At 38.1% G+C, this 21,716-nt stretch overlaps 1 protein-coding gene across 5 annotated transcripts in view; it reads right to left on the minus strand.

Annotated features, from left to right (window-relative positions):
* The window catches only part of DIAPH2 (diaphanous related formin 2), a 285,202-nt gene that overhangs the window by 93,940 nt on the left and 169,546 nt on the right, over window positions 1-21,716 (minus strand). For 4 of the 5 annotated variants that reach the window (XR_015750725.1, XR_015750726.1, XR_015750723.1 and 1 more), the window contains one exon: window positions 758-832. Coding sequence is in view for 1 of the 5 variants with exons in the window: in XM_087972139.1 (XP_087828265.1) it covers window positions 697-832; window positions 11,370-11,534 (301 nt within the window). In the remaining 4 variants the exon portion in view is untranslated. Of the gene's footprint in view, window positions 1-696; window positions 833-11,369; window positions 11,535-21,716 lie in introns of those variants that run through there. The other variant, XM_087972139.1, reaches the window with a different exon arrangement.

Genomic DNA, 21,716 nt, shown 5'->3' on the forward strand with positions numbered 1-21,716 from the left:
ATGGCTCATTGGTCACCAAGGGGAGGAAGGGGTTATTGGTTTTTGTATTGGTGTGGTGATCCTTGTAACCCTGCCCAGAGTCACCGAGAGTGTTGGGCGATCGCATACATTTTCTTATTAAATAAAATTAACATTTCTTTCTTAAGGTTTTTTAATTAATTTAATAAAATTAAACCACTTCTGGACTTTGTGCTTGAGGTAGAAAAAAAAATAAACTTTGATTTTGGGTTTTACCTATTAAATAAATTTGTTGTTATAGAAACGGACAGTTTTTATTATTATGAAAAAGTTAAAAAGTTGAGGGTAGATCTAAATGCCTTATTTTACTGCATCAAAGGAGTTGGAAGTCAATGCCTTTATTTTCCCTTGCTTTTCCCCACTATCCACTTCCTTTTCTCCTTTCCTAATTTCCTTAATATTTGCTTTTGTATTCTTTTTATATGTCATATTATAAATTAATGAAAAACTATATATGCCAATTGAAGAAAATTAATAAATAAAATGTACTAAATTAACAAATAAACTGGAACCAAGGAGGTGGATAGTACAGGGATGAAATCTTCTTACCATGTCATCCACCTCCAGAGGTCAGTGGCCCCTCGGGCCCAGGCCAACCAGCAGAACCAAGTTTCGATACCCTTCCTGAAGGCCAAATTTACTGAGCTATTAAATCTTGCTCCATCCACATCGCCTTACCTTTATTCATGTCAATCAACTGCTTTTTCTTCTTCTGCCGTTCCAACTTCTCACGTTCTGCTTTTTCTTTGGCAAGTTTGGCTCTCTTAGTCTTTTCCTCCATTTCTCTTCTTTTATGGTTTTCCTTCAACGCTTCCTGTATTAAACATAGCAAACACAGGAGTGGTTTATGCAGAGAAAATTGAGAGGAACCTTGTTTGTTATAGACTTGGCTTGTTGTTGTTATAGAAACGGCTAGTTTCTATTATTATTAAAGATAAGGGGTGAGAAAAGGATGTTTTTTTTTTTTTCATTCGTCCATTTTGTTCTTTAGCATAACCAGGTGATAGCAAGTGCTCCTTTTCTAAAGCAACACCTCCTTTTCTGCAGATATTAAAGATGCACTATTAATTGAATAAATCCATAATAAATACTGATTTCCCCGTCCCCCCAGGAAAAGAAAAAAAGAAAATCCATTAGAGTGAATATATAATAAATTTTACACATCATATACAAAAATCTTTGGTGGGGGAAAAAGTAAAGTAAAAGAAACCCTTAAGTTAGCTTGTTAATACGTTTGCTGATATTCAGTTTACTTTGATAAATCTTGAGAAAATGATTTTTTGGGGGGTTGACAGCATAAAGTCTATGCAATTTTGTTCAATTTTTCTACAGCAGCAGAAACAGGACTCTATTTTTCTGGTTCGGGTAGAAGATTCATGCTGGAAGATGCTGATTAACTGTTAATTGAAGCATGTTAATGAGAAGATTAGCTTTTGGTTCTATGCTTTAGGATAAGAATAGACAGTTACAATTCTGCCAGTCAGAGCTTTCAAGAGTTCTGTGTCTGTGTGTCCATGATGGTTGTCTGTCTGTCTCCTATCTGTCTGTCAAAAAAATCAACTATAACTACAAATAGTACAAATTACAGATGCTGGAAAAAAAAGGAAACAGTAAATTGCATTAAGCAGATCAAGTTAGCTATGTCTGTTGTGGCAATTGATTTCTGCAGGTTAACAATAAAAGAGATGATTAAAGTATACATAATAAAATGGTATTTTTTCACTTTCTAATAAGGCGCCAGGAGAAAAAGGATTAAACGAAAAACAAATGAAAGGGAGAAAAAAAAACCAACAACTTTTGGGCAGATTTGTCATGCAGAGAATAATAATAATAATAAATGAACTATATGTCTAAGATACTGAAGTTACTGACTCATCTAAAAAAACAACAAAGTAATTGGATGAAGGGGAAATGGAATTAAAACAACACAGATTTTTAGGATCTGCTGATAAGTCAAAGGGTGAAAAAGTTTCTTTTTAGACTTTTTTAAAAATTTTCAATGTAAAGTCTATCTGAAACCTCATCTGACTTAACTGAAGGAAGAAATGAATCTTTTGCTTGAGAAATTAGATTTTTAAAGCAAGTTACATGATAACACAAGGTCTTCAAATGGGACTTCAAATGTAACAGTCCTCTTGTTTTCTGCTAGGATTCATTCTACCTAAGTTGACTTTGTTATTTTGCTTGGTGGGCATGGCAGGGGAAGGTTACTGCAAAATCCCCATTCCCTCCCCACCCCACTAACCTGCTTTCCAGCTCCGTTCTCCTGTGCAGGGCAACAAAAGAAGACCCAGCCGATCAGCTGGGACTCAATGGGAGGCAGAGAATAGATGGGGACAGGGCGGTATTTGCTAGTTCTCTGAACTACTCAAAATTTCCGCTACTGGGTCTCCAGAACTGGTCAGAACCTGCTGAATACCACCTCTGAACAACACTGCAAAAAGTGACTTATGACTGTTTTTCACACTTATGATGGTTGCAGCACCCCCATGGTCATGTTATCAGAATTCAGATGCTTGGCCACTGACTCATATTTAGGACGGTTGTAGTGTCCCGGCGTCACATAATCCGCTTTTGCGATCTTCTGACAAGGAACGTGAATAGAGAATCCAGATTCACTCTACAATTGAGTTACTAACTGAACAACTGCACTGATTCACTTAACCATGGTGGAAAAAGGAAGGTCGTAAAATGGGACCAAACTAACCGAACAAATATCTCATTTTAATGACAGAAATTGTGGGCTCAATTGTGGTCGTAGGTCGAGGACTATTTGTCAGAAATGGTGTGTGGTCTCCTGCTTGGGTGGGGGGGTTGGACTAGATGACCTACAAGATCCCTCCCAAATGCTGCTAATCTGACTACCTATACAAGATAAGGGAATGTCTCTCTGGTTTTGCCAGTCATTGCCTCAATAAATTCTTAACTCACAGAAAGTTTAACAGAAAACCGGAATTTAAAATAGCTAAGCAGATATTTGTCTAATACTGCCAAAAAAAAAAGGTCCGTGTGTACATGGAAGGATCCATCCAGCCATTCAATTCTTATGAATTCTTATGAAACTCATCCCCCAAGGAATCAATTGTTTCAACCAAACAGAAATAAACAAGCAAGTCCTTTTCAGAAACGGGGACCAAAGCAATCAGCAAGCTACGAGTTTCCATGTTTCCCGGTGGGTGGTGTGAAGCAAAACTAACAATAATAACAACAGACCCAGTTTGCACTGAACGATGCACAGAAGCATCAGGCCTGACACGGAACTTCTGAGGGATGTCATAAAGGATTATGATTCTTGGCAAGCCAAATTATTGTTGATAAAACTCTCTAACTGGCAGATAAAGAGCATGGAAGCAGCAATGTGGGGGGAAAAAGCAGGGAAAAACACATCCCTCTGCAGTAATACGGAATTTTAAGCTCCCTTTCCAACCCGCAGCCTTGAACTGTCTCTTCTGTCTTTGCTTATAGAATTATATAATGCCTTGGTTAGGCCTTATATAATACTGCACCCAGTTTTGGTCACCATGATGAAAAAAAAGATGTTGAGACTCTAGAAAGACTGCAAAGATGAGCAACAAAGATGGTTAAGGGACTGGAAGCTAAAACATATAAAGAACAGTTGCTGGAACTGGATATGTCTAGTTTTAGGAAAATAAGGACTAGGGGTGACATGATAGCAGGGTTCCAATCTCTCAGGGGCTGCCCCAAAGAAGAGGGAGTCAAGCTATTCTCCAAAGCACCTTAGGGCAGGAGAAGAAGCAATGGGTGGAAACTCATCAAGGAGAGAAGCAAACTGGAATTTCCTGTCGGTGAGAACAATTAACTAGTGGAACAACTTGCCTTCAGAAGTTGTGAATTCTCCAACACTGAAAGAAGAGATTTTAAGAAGAGATTGGACAACCATGTGTCTGAAATTGTATAGGGTTTCCTGCCTAAGCAGATGGTTAGACTAGAAGACCTCCAAGGTCCCTTCCAACTCTGTTTTCTATTCTATTCTATTCTATTCTATTCTATTCTATTCTATTCTATTCTATTCTATTCTATTATTCATTCTAATTCTGGCGATTTTATGAGTTGGGAGGAAGACACTCAGTACAGAAGTTGCTTGTGTTATTATTTTAACACAAATTGGATCAAAGGCGTTCGCTCAGAAGCGCTAAAACTGAAAGGTTTAAGGTGAGCACCAAAGATGTATTTGACTGAGACTTAAGATATTTTTAAGGTCGCTTTCTACAAGAAAAAGAAAAATTCCTTGGAAGACCACACAGTCACACAAGCAACGAGCCCCATCAACAGCTTGGAAGGTGAAATAGTTCCAATTCCTTGTCTTTTGAGTTGTTGTTTTTTAAATAGCCCAGGAACGAATAATAAAACGAAAGTAATGGCCAGACATTTATCTGTGAGAATTTCACTTCAGATTCGTGAAAGGGAATTGTGTATTCACTAGATTCTAGGAATATCCATATTATTTTTCTTCTTCTAAGCATTATACAGGTATCTAGAAGTACTTCTACAAATTGTTAACATTGTTTGTAAACTGTGCCCAGTACACAAAGTGGAAACTGGAACAACAAAGCAATATTCCCTATTTGCAACAGTATTGCCAAAAAGGCTTTAAGAGTTGTAAATTTAATTTTACGAAGCTTCTCCTCTGGTAAACTGTTTTGCAAACAAGGGCATTCAAAACCTTTGCTAGACCAATACTTGAATTCAGCTCTGCTTTCTGGAATCCACACTGTATATCAGACATGAATACAATTGAGCGAGTCCAGAAGTATTTTACCAGAAGAGTACTACACTCCTCTGCTCACAACAGAATACCCTACAGCACCAGACTTGAGATTCTAGGCTTAGACAACCTTGAACTACGCCAACTAAGATTGGACTTAAGCATAGTACATAAAATCATATGTTACAATGTCTTACCAGTTAATGAATATGTCAGCTTTAACAACAACAACCCAAGAGCACACAATAGATATAAACTTAATGTAAATCACTCCAAACTCGATTTCAGGAAGTATGATTTCAGCAACAGAGTGGTCAATGTCTGGAACTCACCACCTGATTCTGTTGTCACCTGCTCAAACCCCCACTCCTTTACCCTCAAACTAACCTCTACTGACCTCACCCCATTCCTAAGAGGTCTGTAAGGGGCGTGCATAAGCGCACAATCATGCCTACCATTCCTGTCCTATTGTCCCCAATTATTAGTTCCTATTTCTTGCATTTAATCTTATGTTTATTCTTGTTTCTGTTATATTGTAAGCTTTTGACAAAAATAAATAAATAAATACAATATTTTTAAAGACGTTGATCGCGTTCAGGTTCACCTCTGAGTCTTTGGAGAGTACAAAATTCTACAAAATATATTGAAGAAAAGTGTCTAATACAACACCGTGTTTTGTTTGAAAAAAATGGAAAGAATGTGATGTCTTGATATCAGTATCCTTGAAACCCAGTGTGATTTCAACGCAGGGTTATTCTTTCATGCCGTGGCCCATTTTAACTGTTTTTTTTTAAAAGGGTTATTAGTTGTGTTGCCAGCCTCTAACCTATAGAAAATGTTTCCTCTTCAAATAAAGATCATACAGTCCATGAAGTGTGAAGCTGAGGTGAAGGTGAAAAAAAATTCCTACAAAGGAGATCAAATTACCATTCAAAGTTTACTTGAAATACAAGGAAGTAATTCTCGGATACAATTCCATAGTAGCAGAAGAAAGACAGTTAAATAAGCAATTCAAGGGCACCACGTAACTTTGTTTTTCTTTCTAAATAGCAAGTCTCAAAGGCAGAAAATGTTTTCATGTTAATCTATAGCAACAAAAAAGGAGAAAGGAACTGGAAAAGGTCTGAACCTGTAAAATCCACCTAGCTACCTTTATACTTTCCTTTCTTCTTGATGTGTACTAATAGCATGAAAATAACTTATTGAAAGAGAACATTTCTTTGGAAGTTCACCTATGAGAGAAAAATGGAAGACCCAAATGCATATTCAGTTTATGTTCTTGTTTTCATGCTGAAAGCTCTTGCTTTCAGAAGACTGATGGTTAACCTTCTTCTAATTCTGAAAAAACAACAACAGAGTTTTCCATGCTTTTGCTAATGCCCGAAGTGCCACTAGTGACAAACCTTTTCAATCAATCTAGGATGGTGCATCATCTCTAAAATCCTTTATTATATCTAATTAGACAATCTTTATTTCTCCTACAAGGTAAGGTAAAGGTTCCCCTCGCACATACGTGCTAGTCATTTCCGGCTCTAGGGGGCAGTGCTCATCTCCGTTACAAAGCCAAAGAGCCAGCGCTGTCTGAAGACGTCTCCGTGGTCATGTGGCCAGCAGGACTAAACGCCAAAGGCAAACGGAATGCTGTTCTCTTTCCACCAAAGTGGTTCCTATTTTTCTATTTGCATTTTTTGTACATGCTTTTGAACTGCTAGGTTGGCAGAAGCTGGCACAAGGAATGAGAGCTCACTCCGTTATGCGGTGTTAGGGATTTGAACCACTGAACTGCAGACCTTTCTGATCAAGAAGCTCAGTGTCTTAGCCACTGAGCCACCACGTCCCTGAATTCTCCTACAAAGTCTGCATTTAAAACTAATATTGTAAATAGTAAATTTAAATTTACTGTTACCTAACATTTTATCCTTTTCTAGTACTGATCTCATTCATTCATTCATTCATTCATTCATTCATTCATCCATTATTCATACCTAAAAACATAATTTGGGAATGGCAAACAGAGAAATAGATTAGGCATTACTTTTCAACTAACCATTCTGAAAGTGGAGTAGCATTTGTGTTCTGTAACATCTAACCTCATATAAAATGTACTGAATGTAAACACTTCATCCATAAACATAACTATCTTTCTTTGTAGAAAATAGGTATGTGCATAAAGTAGAAACAAGACACTGTGCTAACATATTAGTAAACAGAATTTAAATTTACAAGTGGGTGATAACAGACAGACAAACAAGATTTTTAATCATCCAGGTCACCCTTAGGCTTTCAATACACTAAAACAGGGTCTCAAACTTGACAGCTTTAAGACTCGTGAGCTTCAACTCCCAGAATTCCTCCTTCAGTCATGTTAACTCAGGAATTCTGGGAGTTGAAGTCCACAAGTCTTAAAGCAGTCAAGTTTGAAGATCCTTGCACTAGCAGAATGGTAATGTTTTGACCTAGGCTTCCCAAGATCATGAAGCAGACTCCTTGTCCCAATAAAACCCCTTTTATTTAGGTTAAAGTTAATTCCTCTCCAGCAAACAGTCTTTCATGAGATTTCACAACTACAGACCTTTATCAGGCTTGGAGAGTTGCCAGGCCACTATCTTCCAAACACCACGTTGCAGCAGAAATTACTTGGCAAGAAGTCAGGAACAGATCTTCACCCTAATGAACTGAACTAATTGTCTCCTGCAAACACCACTCCCCTTTCACTCCTCTTTATTCCCTATGGGAGGGGCCATTCACTGTTCACCTGTGCCCTTACTCCCGAGTTGACCCTTGTTCCTTAACTGTTCCTTCTCCTAGCAGCTCTGCACATGCACACACTGGGAACAGGCTCCAGCTGTTCTTCTGCCTCACTGATCTCTGATTCCAAAGGCAGCTGATAACTGCCAGACGGCCCTGGCGCCATCTCTGCCTCCGTCGCAGAGCCCTCGTCAGAGCCTTCCCCCGACTCCAGGAGTGGCCCATGTTCCTTCCCAACATCCTCACTATCCAAATCTGCCACTAGGTCTGTGGCCCACCGAGTCTGCTGGTGGGCCAGAACAGGTAACAAGCTGGTAAGGAGAATTAATCTGGTTTGTAGACATATACCACCTCTTTGTATCATTGGCTTACAGAAATCTTTACCATCACAACTTTGATGTCGGTTTAGTTATGTAGCTGATCATAAGCAGGTAAACAAGTAAACCTACTGTATTCCTCACCAATACATTCATATTATTATTACAGACCTGCAAAAAAAAAAAATACACATAGAAACAGTAGATTTAAATTGACTGTTTAAAATATTAGCTTCCCCTCTCTCTCTCTCCCTCCCTCCCTCTCTCTAAATTACTGCTGTTATTTAGGAATCAACAATAAAATTAAAAATGAATGTAGTAAAGTTGGGAACTGTTTTGTGGTGCACACCAACTGTTGATAGTTACTCAACAGATTAAAGCTTGCTGCCGGCAGTAGGCTTCTGTGTGCTAAAAGCGACGGCAAGTCGCTGAGCAGGCCTGATAATTCCAGGCAGTTTGAATAGTCCCTCAAGGCAAGCATCGTATTCTGGAGCATATGTCTTTTTCCACCCCTTCCTTATGAGGCAGTTAATTACAACAAACCCAGAGGCAGCCGGTGAGAACAACATCTGCAAGAACCCAATTTAAAGAGGAAGGAAGCAAAACAAGGAGATGGGGTGTGGAAACCTACCTAATAGGTCCAGATTAAATCTTAGAATTCTGACTAGGGTGTGGGATAAAAGGAAGAACCTAGGATTTGCAGGATGCGTTCTTTTGCTTTGTTGTGTCACAGGCTTCTACTAAAGCAGGGGTGTGAAACTGGATTTTTTCGAGGGCTGGATAAGCATTGTAGTTCCCCTCCGTGGGCTGGGATGGGACAGGACGGGAGTGGGGGAGAGACAGGTGTTGGGGTTAGCCGGCAGCAGGTGCAGACGGCTGAGGAGAGCGAGGACTCTGATGAGGGGCCAGGATCATCAGGGAGTGGACTGCTGCCTTCAGAGATTGTGGAGGCTGGCAGCAGTGACGAGGAGATTCCCGAGGAGCCTGTGCCAAGTGCACGTGCATGAAGGATTACTCGGAGGAAAGAACAATTATAGCAGCACAGGCGACTCGGGAGTATGCCCCCTCCCTCAAGAGGATAAAAGCCAGGTTTGAAAAAAGCGTTTTTTGCAGAAAGCAAAGAATCTCTGAAACTCAACTGGTGGACATCTTAGTTCATGTTTGGAGAATTTTGTAAGTTAGTTCTTATCTCTGGGTTTTTGGCAGCCTTGACAAACAACTTGGCAAGGTTCTTTCTTGCCAGAGCTAAGTAGTGGAAAGCAGCCTTTTATCTGTAAAGGAACAGAATTGTGATTAAACCTTAAAAGGTGGGGACCTTTGCTATTTCCAGGCCGGCTCCGTGGGCTAGATTTAAGCACCCTACAGGCTGGATCCAGCCCGCGGGCTTTGAGTTTGGCACCCCTGTACTAATGGATTAATTTCACCAACAAGGGGCCTGTTATCTTAGCTCATCACAATAACATCCTGGACGTGCCACCATAATTGAGTCTAAGATTTCTGTTGTTCAGCGAAGCATTTGTTCAGTGAATTCTCCCCAGTTTGCAACTTTTTTTTTTGCCATGGTTGTTAAGTGAACTGCCGCAGTTGTGAAGTTAATAATACGGTCATTAAATGGATCTGGTTTCTCCATTGACTTTACTTATAAGAAGGTCGCAAAGGTTGATCACGTGAGCTCAGAACGTTGCAACTGTCATCAATATGAGACAATTTCCAAGCATCTGAATTTTGATCACATGCCCCCGGGGGAGGGGGGGAATGCTGCCACGGTTGCTAAGGGTGAAAACAGTCATAACTCACTTTTTGTTGTGTGTTTCCTTTAATATATTTGTCATCACTACTTAGAATGGCTTATGAAATCAAGCTATAGCTTCAAGAAAGAGTACATTATTCCAGCCTTTTATGAATAACTCAAAATTCTAGTTCTATCTGTACTCTAGGACAGTGGTGTCAAACTCGCAACGACACGTTGTCATCATGTGAGGTGTCACAACTTTTTCCCCCTTCGCTAAACCGGGGGCGGGCGTGGCCAGCGCGTGATGCATCCAGTCTGCGGGCCACGAGTTTGACACACCTGCTCTAGGATTTTAAGACAGTCCTTCTTTTCCTCTTTGAAAAGTGGGAAATATTTGACCTATTGAGCAAAGAAAAACAATTGTCAGTGTCCAAATGCAACTCCCCATTTCATTCAGCACTCAGAAACAAAGTTCACCCAAGTAAGAATTTATTAAAGAAGCCATATTTGGCACATCTGGGAAAACCCAAATCTGAGAGTTCCAGGGTTTTTCCTTCCCAATTGAAAATTCAAAAACCCATCCAGTCCATCACATGGTCCAATCAACCATTGTGCCCAACTGGAGACATTCCTCCAGACACTCCTCTCCAGGTGCAGGGTAACTTGTCCTTGACTTTATGAGAATAATGTTGTTGAGTCTAATGTTCCACATCTCTATGAAATCCTCCCCTCCCAAATTCCCACTAAAATGTATCAGCTTTGAAGCTTCTAAATAAAATATGGTTTCCAAAGCTGACAACAATGGTCACTATATCTTTCGGAAAACTATCCTTTCATTCTATAAATATGTCCTGGATGCCTCAACTATTTTCTCTTGCATTCTGCTTTGCTGTTAGAGTAGAAAACAGGGTCAAAAGTTACTAAACAAAGCTATTGTGTGATTCTTGAGCTTCTTTGAACATTACAAAAGTCAACTCATTGTTGGATGTTTTATGAACCACATTAAGTGAGGGAAAAATAACATTCCTCACACTCTATCTCTTAGAGGCACCTCTTCCATTAAAAGCTATTTCTAAGAGTTAAGAATATTATGAATAGCCTTAGATATATCATGATTACCAAGAGCTGGAAGGGATAATAATTAATGAAAATTGTTAACTGGAGTAATCCCCCTAAAAGAGGGAGAGTGCTTTAAATTCTGCAAGTAGTTATTTGCTCCAGCTTAACTATTCCTGCAAATTCATTCCTGAAAATTAAATACCTCTCAACCGAACAGTATATGCTGGGATTACAAATAACTGCTTTTTTGTGGTTGTGGTTGCTTTTGCCACTCAGAATATCTAGGGGTTTGCAAATTTCATATGCAAGTGAAAAAAAAAATGTGGAGAAAAGCCATCAATACCCAAATCCTACTGAAATCAATTAAATCCCAATTAAACGTGCTCATACTTTAAATAGGTCTGAGAAGATATAACTGATTAATCCACCACCACTTCCCTATCACAGGATTCTTGCATAGATTCTACACAATAAAAAACTATTTTCCATAAATATTTCACAGCACATTTTCACCAATAAATACATTGAAATGTAACAAATAATTATACATAAATTCAAGATCTCAAGGCAGAAAAAGGATGGAATAAAGCAGAACACTGAATAACAAGCTGAATATGCAGTGTGTATTTTAGTGATCCATCTCCTTCAAGGATTTGAAAGAGATGCTAATCAACAAAATTTGTTAAGACAAATTCTGGGCAATATCCTAGGAAGAAGCATGTGCAAATATATTTATTTATCAGCATAGGAGTGATGAATCTCTACTTACCAGAAATAATGTCCGGAATGTACTTAGATCTCCAAAGAATTCCTCAACAGTCACAGATTTGGAATCAAAAGCATAATAGTCTCCCAAATTATCATACAGCTTTATCATGTTGTTATGCATGTTTGATAACTTTTCGTATTGTTCTCTGGCACTCTTGGCAAAACTGTGTTCTTGTGGTTAAGGAAGCTTGAATGAATAACACAACCCACCTGTTCTCTAATTTCTGTTTTACCAATATTTGATAGAAAAAGGTTCCATATTTTAGCAAGCTTAAAATTGCTCGATTCGAGTTCGCTCGTGTACTGGTTGCTGAAATAAATCCTAATCTTGAGCAATCTGTGACTAGGATGCTGAAGTTTTGAAGCAAATAAATTAGTTAGCATTATATCCTATTAGAAATGATATGGAACATTTGTGAGCGAAAAGTGTCCATGAAATCGGAGATATAATTCTGACGGGATCCTGTTTTTAGGATTCAGCAAATGCAGAATTGTAAAAATACGATAAAGGAGTGAGCTCACACAAACCAAATAATTCTACCCAGAATAAATCCCAATAAAACATAAATTATTAACATAAGGCATCCTTGGAATGGCATGAGCATGACACATATATTGCAAATATAGTTCTGAGATGCTACATAACTCCTAATCTAATAAAACTGTCTCTTTGCTATTCTGGAGATGCATTAAGAATAGTCTGATAAACTTATATGAAAAGTCATAATGGGTATATAGTTAAAATGTAAGAATCTAAACCTCCTAACAACATTTAAACAAAAATGTCTGAGTAGTAGTTTACATAATCTCTCTCTCTCTCTCTCTCTCTCTCTCTCTGTGTGTGTGTGTGTGTGTGTGTGTGACTGTATGTGGGAACTTCTATGCTGTTGCTTGTGTATTACTACACTTTTGTGTTTAGTGAACTAACGTTAAGCAGAAAACAAAAATTATATTTCTCCAAATGCCATGATTGCAGCACAGTGAACATACTGTTTTTTTTTAAAAAACAGAAAACAAAAACTGAAGAGGGCTTGAAAATTAACCCAAGATCTACTTGACCTTCATAACAATTTTAGTTACAAATTGCATAATTGTCACCTGATGTGGAAGGAAGCAATTTTATACAGAAGTTAAACATCAAGAACAATGCAAAGGCAAATAAAGGTTAACATTTTTATTAAGGGAACAATTAAGTCTACCTTTTCATTCTTCCATTTCAAATTTAATAAATGCTTCATTAGTTTTTTCCAATGCAGAAAGAAGGAGAAAAAGAGATTAGTAACCTTTGTTCTTTAGCAAGTAGGTAGCAACCTGTGTGATGCTATTAAAGTGGCGATGGTGATTTTCTATCCATGCTCAATGCATGTTCTGCTCTATACTTTCCTAAGTGCCCCATTCCAGTAGAATAACCAAGCCATGCATGACACATGTAAAAAAGGACAGTTGTCATGTTGTTATAGCTTCCATTGTGAGTATTTTTTTAACCTCCATTATTCTAACAAAATGGAGAAGGATTGAAAAAAAATCAATCTGTTTATAGCACAGATAGAAACATACACAAATGCATCCGTGCTAGATTCAGATCTATGGTTGACTGATAGTTCAGGTCCACAAATTATTTTTTTCCCCAGCCAACAAAGTTGCACAAAGCACTGGAATGAACAGTTGGCTATCCAGTCTAAGACACACAAGACACTGAGAAGATAAATCATACTTTTCCTAACTCTTCCACTCAATCTCAATCAACAGTTGCATGCAAAAGTTTACACTTCCATGGTCAAATAGTATTCGAGTGAATCTCTGAGTGAACGGACATTGGCAGAATGCTTTTATGATATTATAATTATATGTGGAAATGGAAGGCAAGAGGAAGAACTGCAGCCTAGGCAACTGGATAAAACTATGAGCCTGAAGTAGAAACAATAGAGAAATAATTTCAGAATAATTTCACCCTAGTTTTTGGGAGAGTAGATGTGAGGGGCAGGAGTGCTTTCAGATTTGCAAAGTTTTGTTAATGTAACTTTATAGTAAAGGTAGAGTTATTATTTATGGTTGTGCTCCTTGTCTAAACTACCTCAAGGGGTTAATAGATACTAATTTTTCCTACATATACAAATGCATCCTTTCCACCTATGAGCAACTGTTTACAAATTGAAACTAAGAAAATAATAAATATGGCTGGTACTAAAGTTAAGATACACTTTCAGTCAGTACTTTATAATGCCTACTTCAACAGAAACAATACTTTCTAAATGTTATTAACTTTTTTATTAATTTCATTTCTTAGTGCTTAATAAACATTGTGTTGTCTGGCTATTTAATTTCCTTATCAATACAAATGCCTTTCTTACTCTCCACCCCTTTTTTGCAACCACTGGTAAAATAAGTTCCAAGTTTGATAATATTATCAAACAAGTTTTTTCCAGTCTCTTTATAGTCTGCTAAATGTCTTTCTTGTTTGAGGATTCCTCTCACTCTTTCTTTGCAAAACTCCTCTGGATTACAAATACAGGATTATTTATCCTTACAGTAATAATCAGTAACATTCAATATTCCATTCCAAAACCTTTGTGTACTTAAATACTTCAGAGTTGATTTGCAGGTAATTCTCATTCTTAAGAACAAAACCAACATGGGTTTCGTCCTGCATGCAACAGAGTTGAATGAACTCAGCGATGAAGAATTATTGTCTTGTATTTGGAGACTTTTTAAGGCAGACAACTTAAGAAACCCCCTGGAAACTATTCCGATTCCTAAATTAAATACATGAAAGGAAAAGCCCAATTTCTATCAATGTGCCAATGCTCAACAAAACAATGGAAAAATGTGAGGAGAAATATGCCACGTTGTTCATAAGAGCGGCCCTCTCTTGCCGGCGTGGGATATAAAGGAAAGCCGACTAACCTGATGGAATAAATTTGACACAGAAATGAAGAGGAAAACGGAATTGAATAGCTTCCAGAGCACAGCCAACACAACTGATTTACAATGGACATGTAAAAAATAAATAATGAAGCTTTATTCTTCATACTGCAATGTTCTTTGGAAGCTGCTGTTTCCAAAGACTGCTCCCTCTTCCCCCTTAATGAACATGGATATGAATATAAATCAGACACACGTTGGTAGAAATGAAAAATAGTGTGGCGGTAGCACTGTTAAAAAAAATAAGGAAATGTCACTTCACAATACCGTTGACTTCCTTCGTCACCAAAGCATGCCATCTCTCTAACCACTGACTTTTCTAGCTGGAAAAAAAAAAAAACAAGGAAGGAAGAAGGGAAGTGGGTAAAAATAAGAGATGTTGAAAAAAATGTTTTTTCTCTTGCAAGGACAAATACTGAACGATCTATTGAGCTGCAGTGGTGCAGTGGTTAGAGTGTAGTACTGCAAGCTACTTCTGCTGCCTGCCAGCTGCCTGCAATTTGGCAGTTTGAATCTCACCAGGCTCAAGGTCAACTCAGCATTCCATCCTTCTGAGGTGGGTAAAATGAGGACCCAGATTGTTGGGGGCAATAGACTGTAAACCGCTTAGAGAGGAGTGTAAAAGCACTGTGAAGCGGTATATAAGTCTAAGTGCTATTGATATTTCTTTCTGGCTAAGTAGCAATTCCCAAAGCTTTGTTTTCATCATCTTTGAGCAGGGAGGTCTTATTTAATCATATCCATTGGATAGTAAACATCAGTGTACATATCAATCACTAGTAACAACACAGATCAGGATAACTCACACAATACGCTTGCTTAATTTGAGTGACATATCCAGGAAACAACTTAATTGATTTTTATTCTACGGTTTTCTTGTACACCTCAATATGACATACATTATTCTCCAATCTCCTACTTTCTCCCCAAGATTGTGAGGTAAGCTGAGGGGGTGGAGGACAGAGAGAGGAGAAGAGGAGAGGAGAGGAGAGGAGAGGAGAGGAGAGGAGAGAGATAACTGCTCCAAAGTCACCTATTCAAGTTTGGGTGCAAGACAGAACTCAGGATCTCCTGGGATGTAGCTCACACCTTATAATGTGATGTTTGTGCATCCATTATGTAGTTCTACTGTGACATCAAAGAAGTGGGCTTGTTGAGTATACAGTCTGAAGTAAGGTTGATGGTGAAATGAAGCTAATAAAGGAGAATTTTTGTAGCTCAGGGTTGAAATGAAGATGAAGTGCTGATGAAGTAACCAAGACTGGGTATTGAAACGTCCATCTTCAAGAAAACAACCAAGCTCAGAAAGCACCAAGAACCCCTGAGGTGAAGCTGTTGAGCTGATGTTGGAGTACCACAGACCAAACTGGCTGTCCTCGCATAATGTACACAAGAGCATTATCCACAATATCACTCCCCATAAACCTGCCCATCACTAGTATTTGGACTTCCACAACTTTTTTTTGCCAGATTTCCGACATCTCCATCCAACTTTTTTTTTTTTTTAACAAAAAACAAGAGCCGCTCAATGATGATACCAACAGAGAATCAATACTCCCAGACAGGTAAAATAAGCTTTCAAAACCTTTCAGAAAACTAAACAAAAAAAATTCCTTTGAATTGAGTTCTTAGTGACTTCATAAACACGTCCAGGAATTTTTCAACTGGAAAAACAGTTTGGCAATGGAACTGAGATTTCTAGACAAAGGCTTGACATCTGCCTCCATTGCACAATTTTGCAGGAGGGTTTTTATTTTGCAAAACAAACAAACAAAACCAAAAAACCTGGTGGCAATTGAAATACAAAGGGCCTCCAAGATGCTCCCCATTGATCTAGCTACATCCCCCGACACTCCTGTTCTGTGTGACAAATTACTTACTGTTGCCGCTGTTTGTTTCCTTATTGACTCTTCCGCAAAGGCAGACATAAAACTCTCCAGGTGACAAAGGACAGAGAGAGCTTTCTCAAAAGCAAAGAAGATAAGGAAGCAGAAGGGGTGATTGTTCAGCCACTCAGGCCCACATTTGGGCCAATTTCTTGTAACAAAGAAACTGCAGCAGTTTAGAAACATAGTGATATAAAGGGAAAGAAGGTTTATCTGCTCTTGTCGAAGTATTTCCTATGTCCCCAAATGCCATTTTAGATCCTTCCTCGTGAGAAGAATTTGACTGACATATTTCACCTAATAAATCTCTAAAAGGTATCAATGAGTAGCTATTACATCATAATCAACCTCACAGTATCAACTAGCTGAAGATCTAATAGGACTGAAGAAGGTGACTTACAACCAATTGTAGCATCCCCATGATCAAGTGTCAAAATTAGTAATAGCAGTAGCATTTAGACTTATATACCGCTTCACAATGCTTTTATAGCCCTCTCTAAGCAGTTTAGACAGTCAGCTTATTGCCCCCAACAATCTGGGTCCTCATTTTACCCACCTTGGAAGGATGGAAGGCTGAGTCAACCTTGAGCCTGGTGGGATTCGATCTGCCAAATTGCAGGCAGCCAGCAGTCAGCAGAAGTAGCCTGCAGTACTGCATTCTAACCACTGTGCCACCAAGGCTGTTTCAATTAAACCTGGCATGCATTTTTGATGGTTACAATGTCCCGGGACCTTCCCGGCTAGCTTTCAAAATGCAAAGTAAATGGGGAAGTTGGATTTGATTCATGACTGCATGATTCATCTAAAACAATTGCAGTGATTCGTTGAACAACTGTGGCCCAACAGGGTCATAAAATCAGGCATGAGTCACTTAACCACTGCCCTGCTTAGCAAAGGAAATTCTGCTCCCAACTGTGGTTGTAAGTCAAGGATGAACTGCAATTTTCCACAGCAAATATCTTCACATGTCGTTTGTTAGGTCAAATGTTCTACACAACAAGGAAAACGAAAACAACAGGAAACGAGCTTGCAGATTCAGAGTAAGTACTCTGATGTTATAATAGCACTTATAGCATACCGCTTCACAATGCTTTACAGCCCTTTCCAAGCAGTTTACAGAGTCTGCATCTCGCCCTCAACAATTTTACCAACCTCGGAAGGATGGAAGGCTCAGTCAACCTTGAGCCAGTCAGAATCAAACTGCTGGCAGTTGGCAGTATTAGCATGCAATACTGCATTTTAACCACTGCACCACCATGTACTGTCATGTCATGTAATATATTATCAATGGTAATGCCAACCTAATCTTGAAAGCTGCTAATGGGTTTATGGGAAAGAAACCTTTAATTTTCTTCCCAATGTGGTGTATTTACAAAAACCATCAATGGGGGAAAAAATAAGAATGCAATAAAAGCGACATGGAGGATGATTGGTTAGTTATGAAAGGCAGTTTTCAGAAAAAAAAACAACTGGTTTTCCATCTGAGAAGACACTGCTGCACAAACCTCCTGGATTTAAAGGACCATAAAAATTCAGCAGAGAACGAGAAACCCAACGTGACTTAGATATTTGGCATACGGAGTGTAATCCCCAAAGTCGGCCAAGATATTTCATGCTTAACACAGTTTTGCATTCCTCAAATTATCATGTTTTGACTTGATGGGCTGTCAGGCTCACATTATCATTAATATATACAATGATGACCCAGAGGAACAGATCAGGAAAAATTCTATGCAAATTCTCAGAAATTTGATTTCAATGTTTGGCAGAGGGAACTGAACTGAAGTTCGCTGTAATTGTACAAGACTGCAGCACCCACAGGCTGATTGTTATCTAAGGTTCGGTCTAATGATTGAGCACCTCTGACTTGCATGAACATGTCAATGCAAATTAGAAGTAACATGTGTCTGGGTCCATCAGTGTAAAAGAGGAGAGGAAGAAAGAGCAAAATCTTACGCTCGCAGGCTCTATGTACGCTTAAAATGAGGTATTAATAGAATGTCTTATCAGCAGGATAAGTTCACTTGGCTTTCCAATTTCCTATGATTTGGGTACCATCCTAAACATCATTTGAGGTTAGGTGCAAGCTTTCTTTGTTTTTGTTTCCATGGTGGGTGTGATCACCTGTTTCAGGTGATGGGTTGCCACAGTGCTTGGCAAAATCAAATTGTTCCTCACAAGCAATTTAAAGGAGCTCACAAAATTGGTGCACAATGCTAATTATATACCACATTTATTTCTGGAGATATTCTGTCTGAAATCTAATAATAACTGTACACATTAGCATCAAGATGTTAGGATAACAGCTCAGTGATGGAAAAGGTCATAATTACTTAATTATCACATCACATTGATGGAAATCAGCCACTAAGAAGGATATGTAACGATGGAATTTTCCCAATGTAGGGGAAAAAAAACTACCATGGTTAATAATACAATTTCCTTTATTTAAAAATGTGTGGGTATAAATCTGCAGGCCAAGACTTATTTCATCTTAAAGTAGATTTGAAGTCTGCTTGGAATAAGTGGAACAGCTTCATGTTATACTGCTAACATTTCAAGGAAATTACAACCCAGGCTCTTGACTTTAGGCCAAGATATATATTTTACTTAAGCCAGACAGTCTGACATCATTCCAGATGCATTCCACAAGAGTTGAGTTTTATTTCTCAAGTACAATCTTCTTTAAATGTTTTTAGAATTCTGGCATCAAAATTGATTTGTCATGTTAGGTTAACGTAAATAAACTATTGGCAGATTTTCAAAAGGTAAACACTTTTATTTTTTATTAAATTGGGATTTGTGTTTAATGGGTTCTGAGCAAGGTCACCTTATATTCAAAACCAAGGAATGGGCGTGGCTATATTCTGAGAGAGAGTGACTGGCCCAAGGTAACCTTTCATGCCCGAGAACTCATTATCTCTTGGTGATTGGCCCAAAGTCACCCAATTGGCTTTCATGTCTAGGGCGGGTCTAGAATTCCCCATCTTCTGGTGATTGGCCTAAAGTAACCCAACTGGCTTTCATAGTTGAGGCAGGATTAGAACTCATGGTCTCCCGCCTTCTGGCCTGGTGCCTTAACCATTCGACTTATACAAATATATCAACTTGGAAAAATTAAAAAAAAAAAGACTGCTGAAATAGAGAAATATGTCCATTTTGATCACAACACAGATTACATGCACTGAACATATCAATCAACGGGACTATTGAAAGTCGGATCCCGTTTTCCATCTTGTCTTCTGAAATGCTGATGGATGAAGGAAGCACTCAAACAAGCAAAAACGTATTATATTTCATGTACCAAGACCTTCCAGAAACATTCCCTGCCTTCTACCTTGGGAATTCAATCACATAAAGTTATATTGAAACTGGAAACTATATTAAATCACTGAACAAGATGCTTATGCTCCAGCAGTCTTTCCAATCTTTCTAATGATGTCCCCTAATGTGGTGGGATTTGTCCTCCTGAAGACAATACAGTGGGATGGGATAAGTTTCCTTTCTCTTTCCTGACACCTTGCCAAAAAAATCAATCTACATATATACAAGCGAAATACCCTTCATGCATCATCGCAAAATCGTACAGAATCGTAAAGCCTACAAACTTGAAACTTGGTATGTATATTCCTCTTGGCTTCTAGGTGCTCACTAAGAAAGGATTTTTCAAAATGACCATCAGAACATTAATATTTCAATAATAATAATAATAATTATTATTATTATTATTATTATTATTATTATTATTATTATTATTATTATTATTATTATTATTATTATTACTATTATTATTATCATGCTCTGATGCTACTCCCCCTCCCCATCTGAAAAGAAATCTGTTCCAAATGCAAAACACAAGCAGAGGAGAGGACTTTCAATTTCAATTTCACAGGAGCAAGCAGCTTTAGTACAGAACAGTTGAGCTAAGCCACACCCAGGCTCCTTGCTGTCTCCTTCTTGCTCACACAGCAAATACTGTTTCAATTTCCAAAGAGCCCTCAACTCTCTCACACACTGACAGGATGCTAGCCAGATGAATACCGATAGATGCTGGTAGGCAGAGGCAGAATTCTCCCCCCCTTATTTTCCTCCCCAAAAACTAAGCCCAACCACATAGTTTCGTAGCAAAGTACGGGTATCGTGCTAGTGAATAAATAAAAGGCTTTCAGCAGAAGACAAAAAGGACAAGAAAAGTCATTTGGGTGCCTGGAAACATAATCTTCCCATTATCTCTGCCCTCTATTTTCCTCCTTTCTCCATAAAATCAAGCAAGATTTTGAATATTGCAAGGTAAGAGGGGAAAGACTGAACTGATTAGTTTATGTATATGTAAAGCCTTCCATGAGTAGCAAGGAAATAAAAGATTAAAGAAAGGCCCCAAACAGTTGAAACACCAATCTTCCTCAAAAATAAAAATTACATGTCACATTTGAAGTTTCAAAATAAGTCTGCACGAGCTCATTTAATGCTAAGGGAGGCCAGTGACCTTTTGACAATCAGCACTGAAGAATGAGAGAATAGAGATTGGCTGCATAAACTGAGGTTTTGTTTATTCTGGGATTGCTTTTCATCACCAAAGGGTCTTTTTCCATTTCTGGAATATAATAAAGTAGAAATGCAGCCCCCTTCGAGGAAGAAATAAATAAACAAAGCAAGAACTCTAGGCAGTTAATTCTGCCCTGTTGATGCCGTGAAGGCTTGGGTGAAAACATATCAAACATCATCACCATGTATCTTAAAAGTTTTACAACTGTAGGTTTTGTAAGCCTCCCAAAGACTACTGGATGTTATGGTCAATATAAAGGAATGATAGCAACTTTATGGGCAACATTTTGCAAATGATCATAATAATTCTTATTCTGCCATTTATAAACTGTTGAGATATTTTACCTGGATACCCAACATTCCATTATATGTGATGTCAAATTACAGAAATCTGGATTTATCTGTTTCAATTCTAGACATAGAATCCCGAAGCAGTTTTTTGAAATTCCATATTTTCATTGTAATTAGTGTTGGATACAGTTAAAAGAAATCTCTATCCATACACAAATTTTAAAAAAATAACCCTGGAAATAAATAAAACCAGGCATCGTAGAAGAACAAGAGAAGTCTGGTTATTTTCCTGAGGGAATAAATTAGGTTTTTAAAAAAATCTGCTGTAACAACAATGAAAAAGTTCAAGACTGAAAGTGATGCACAGGTAAAACAACTCCTCTCTCTCTCTCTCTCTCTCTCTCTCTCTCTCTCTCTCTCCCTCCCTGCATTCCTCCTTCTAAACAATTGATAAAAATGGAGCTTTGTGAAAAACCATAATTGTTTACAAAACAATGAAAAAGAAGCAAATAAAGAAAGAAAGAAATTGGGTCTCTAATCATTCTTATTAAGCAAGTCAACATTGATTTTCTCATGTCTAAAAATTTCTTTCTTTCTTTTCTTTTTGCTCCTGTCTCTCTGTCCTAAACTTGATAAAAGAACTGGAACCAACAGAAAAGAAGAACAAATAAGAACACAAAACCCCCAAGCAATTATATATCTGT

This window comes from Notechis scutatus, chromosome 10, assembly GCF_049901735.1.
Source record: "Notechis scutatus isolate UNSWTSFEM ecotype Mainland chromosome 10, rNotScu1.2, whole genome shotgun sequence".
NCBI classification, from domain to species: Eukaryota; Metazoa; Chordata; class Lepidosauria; order Squamata; family Elapidae; genus Notechis; species Notechis scutatus.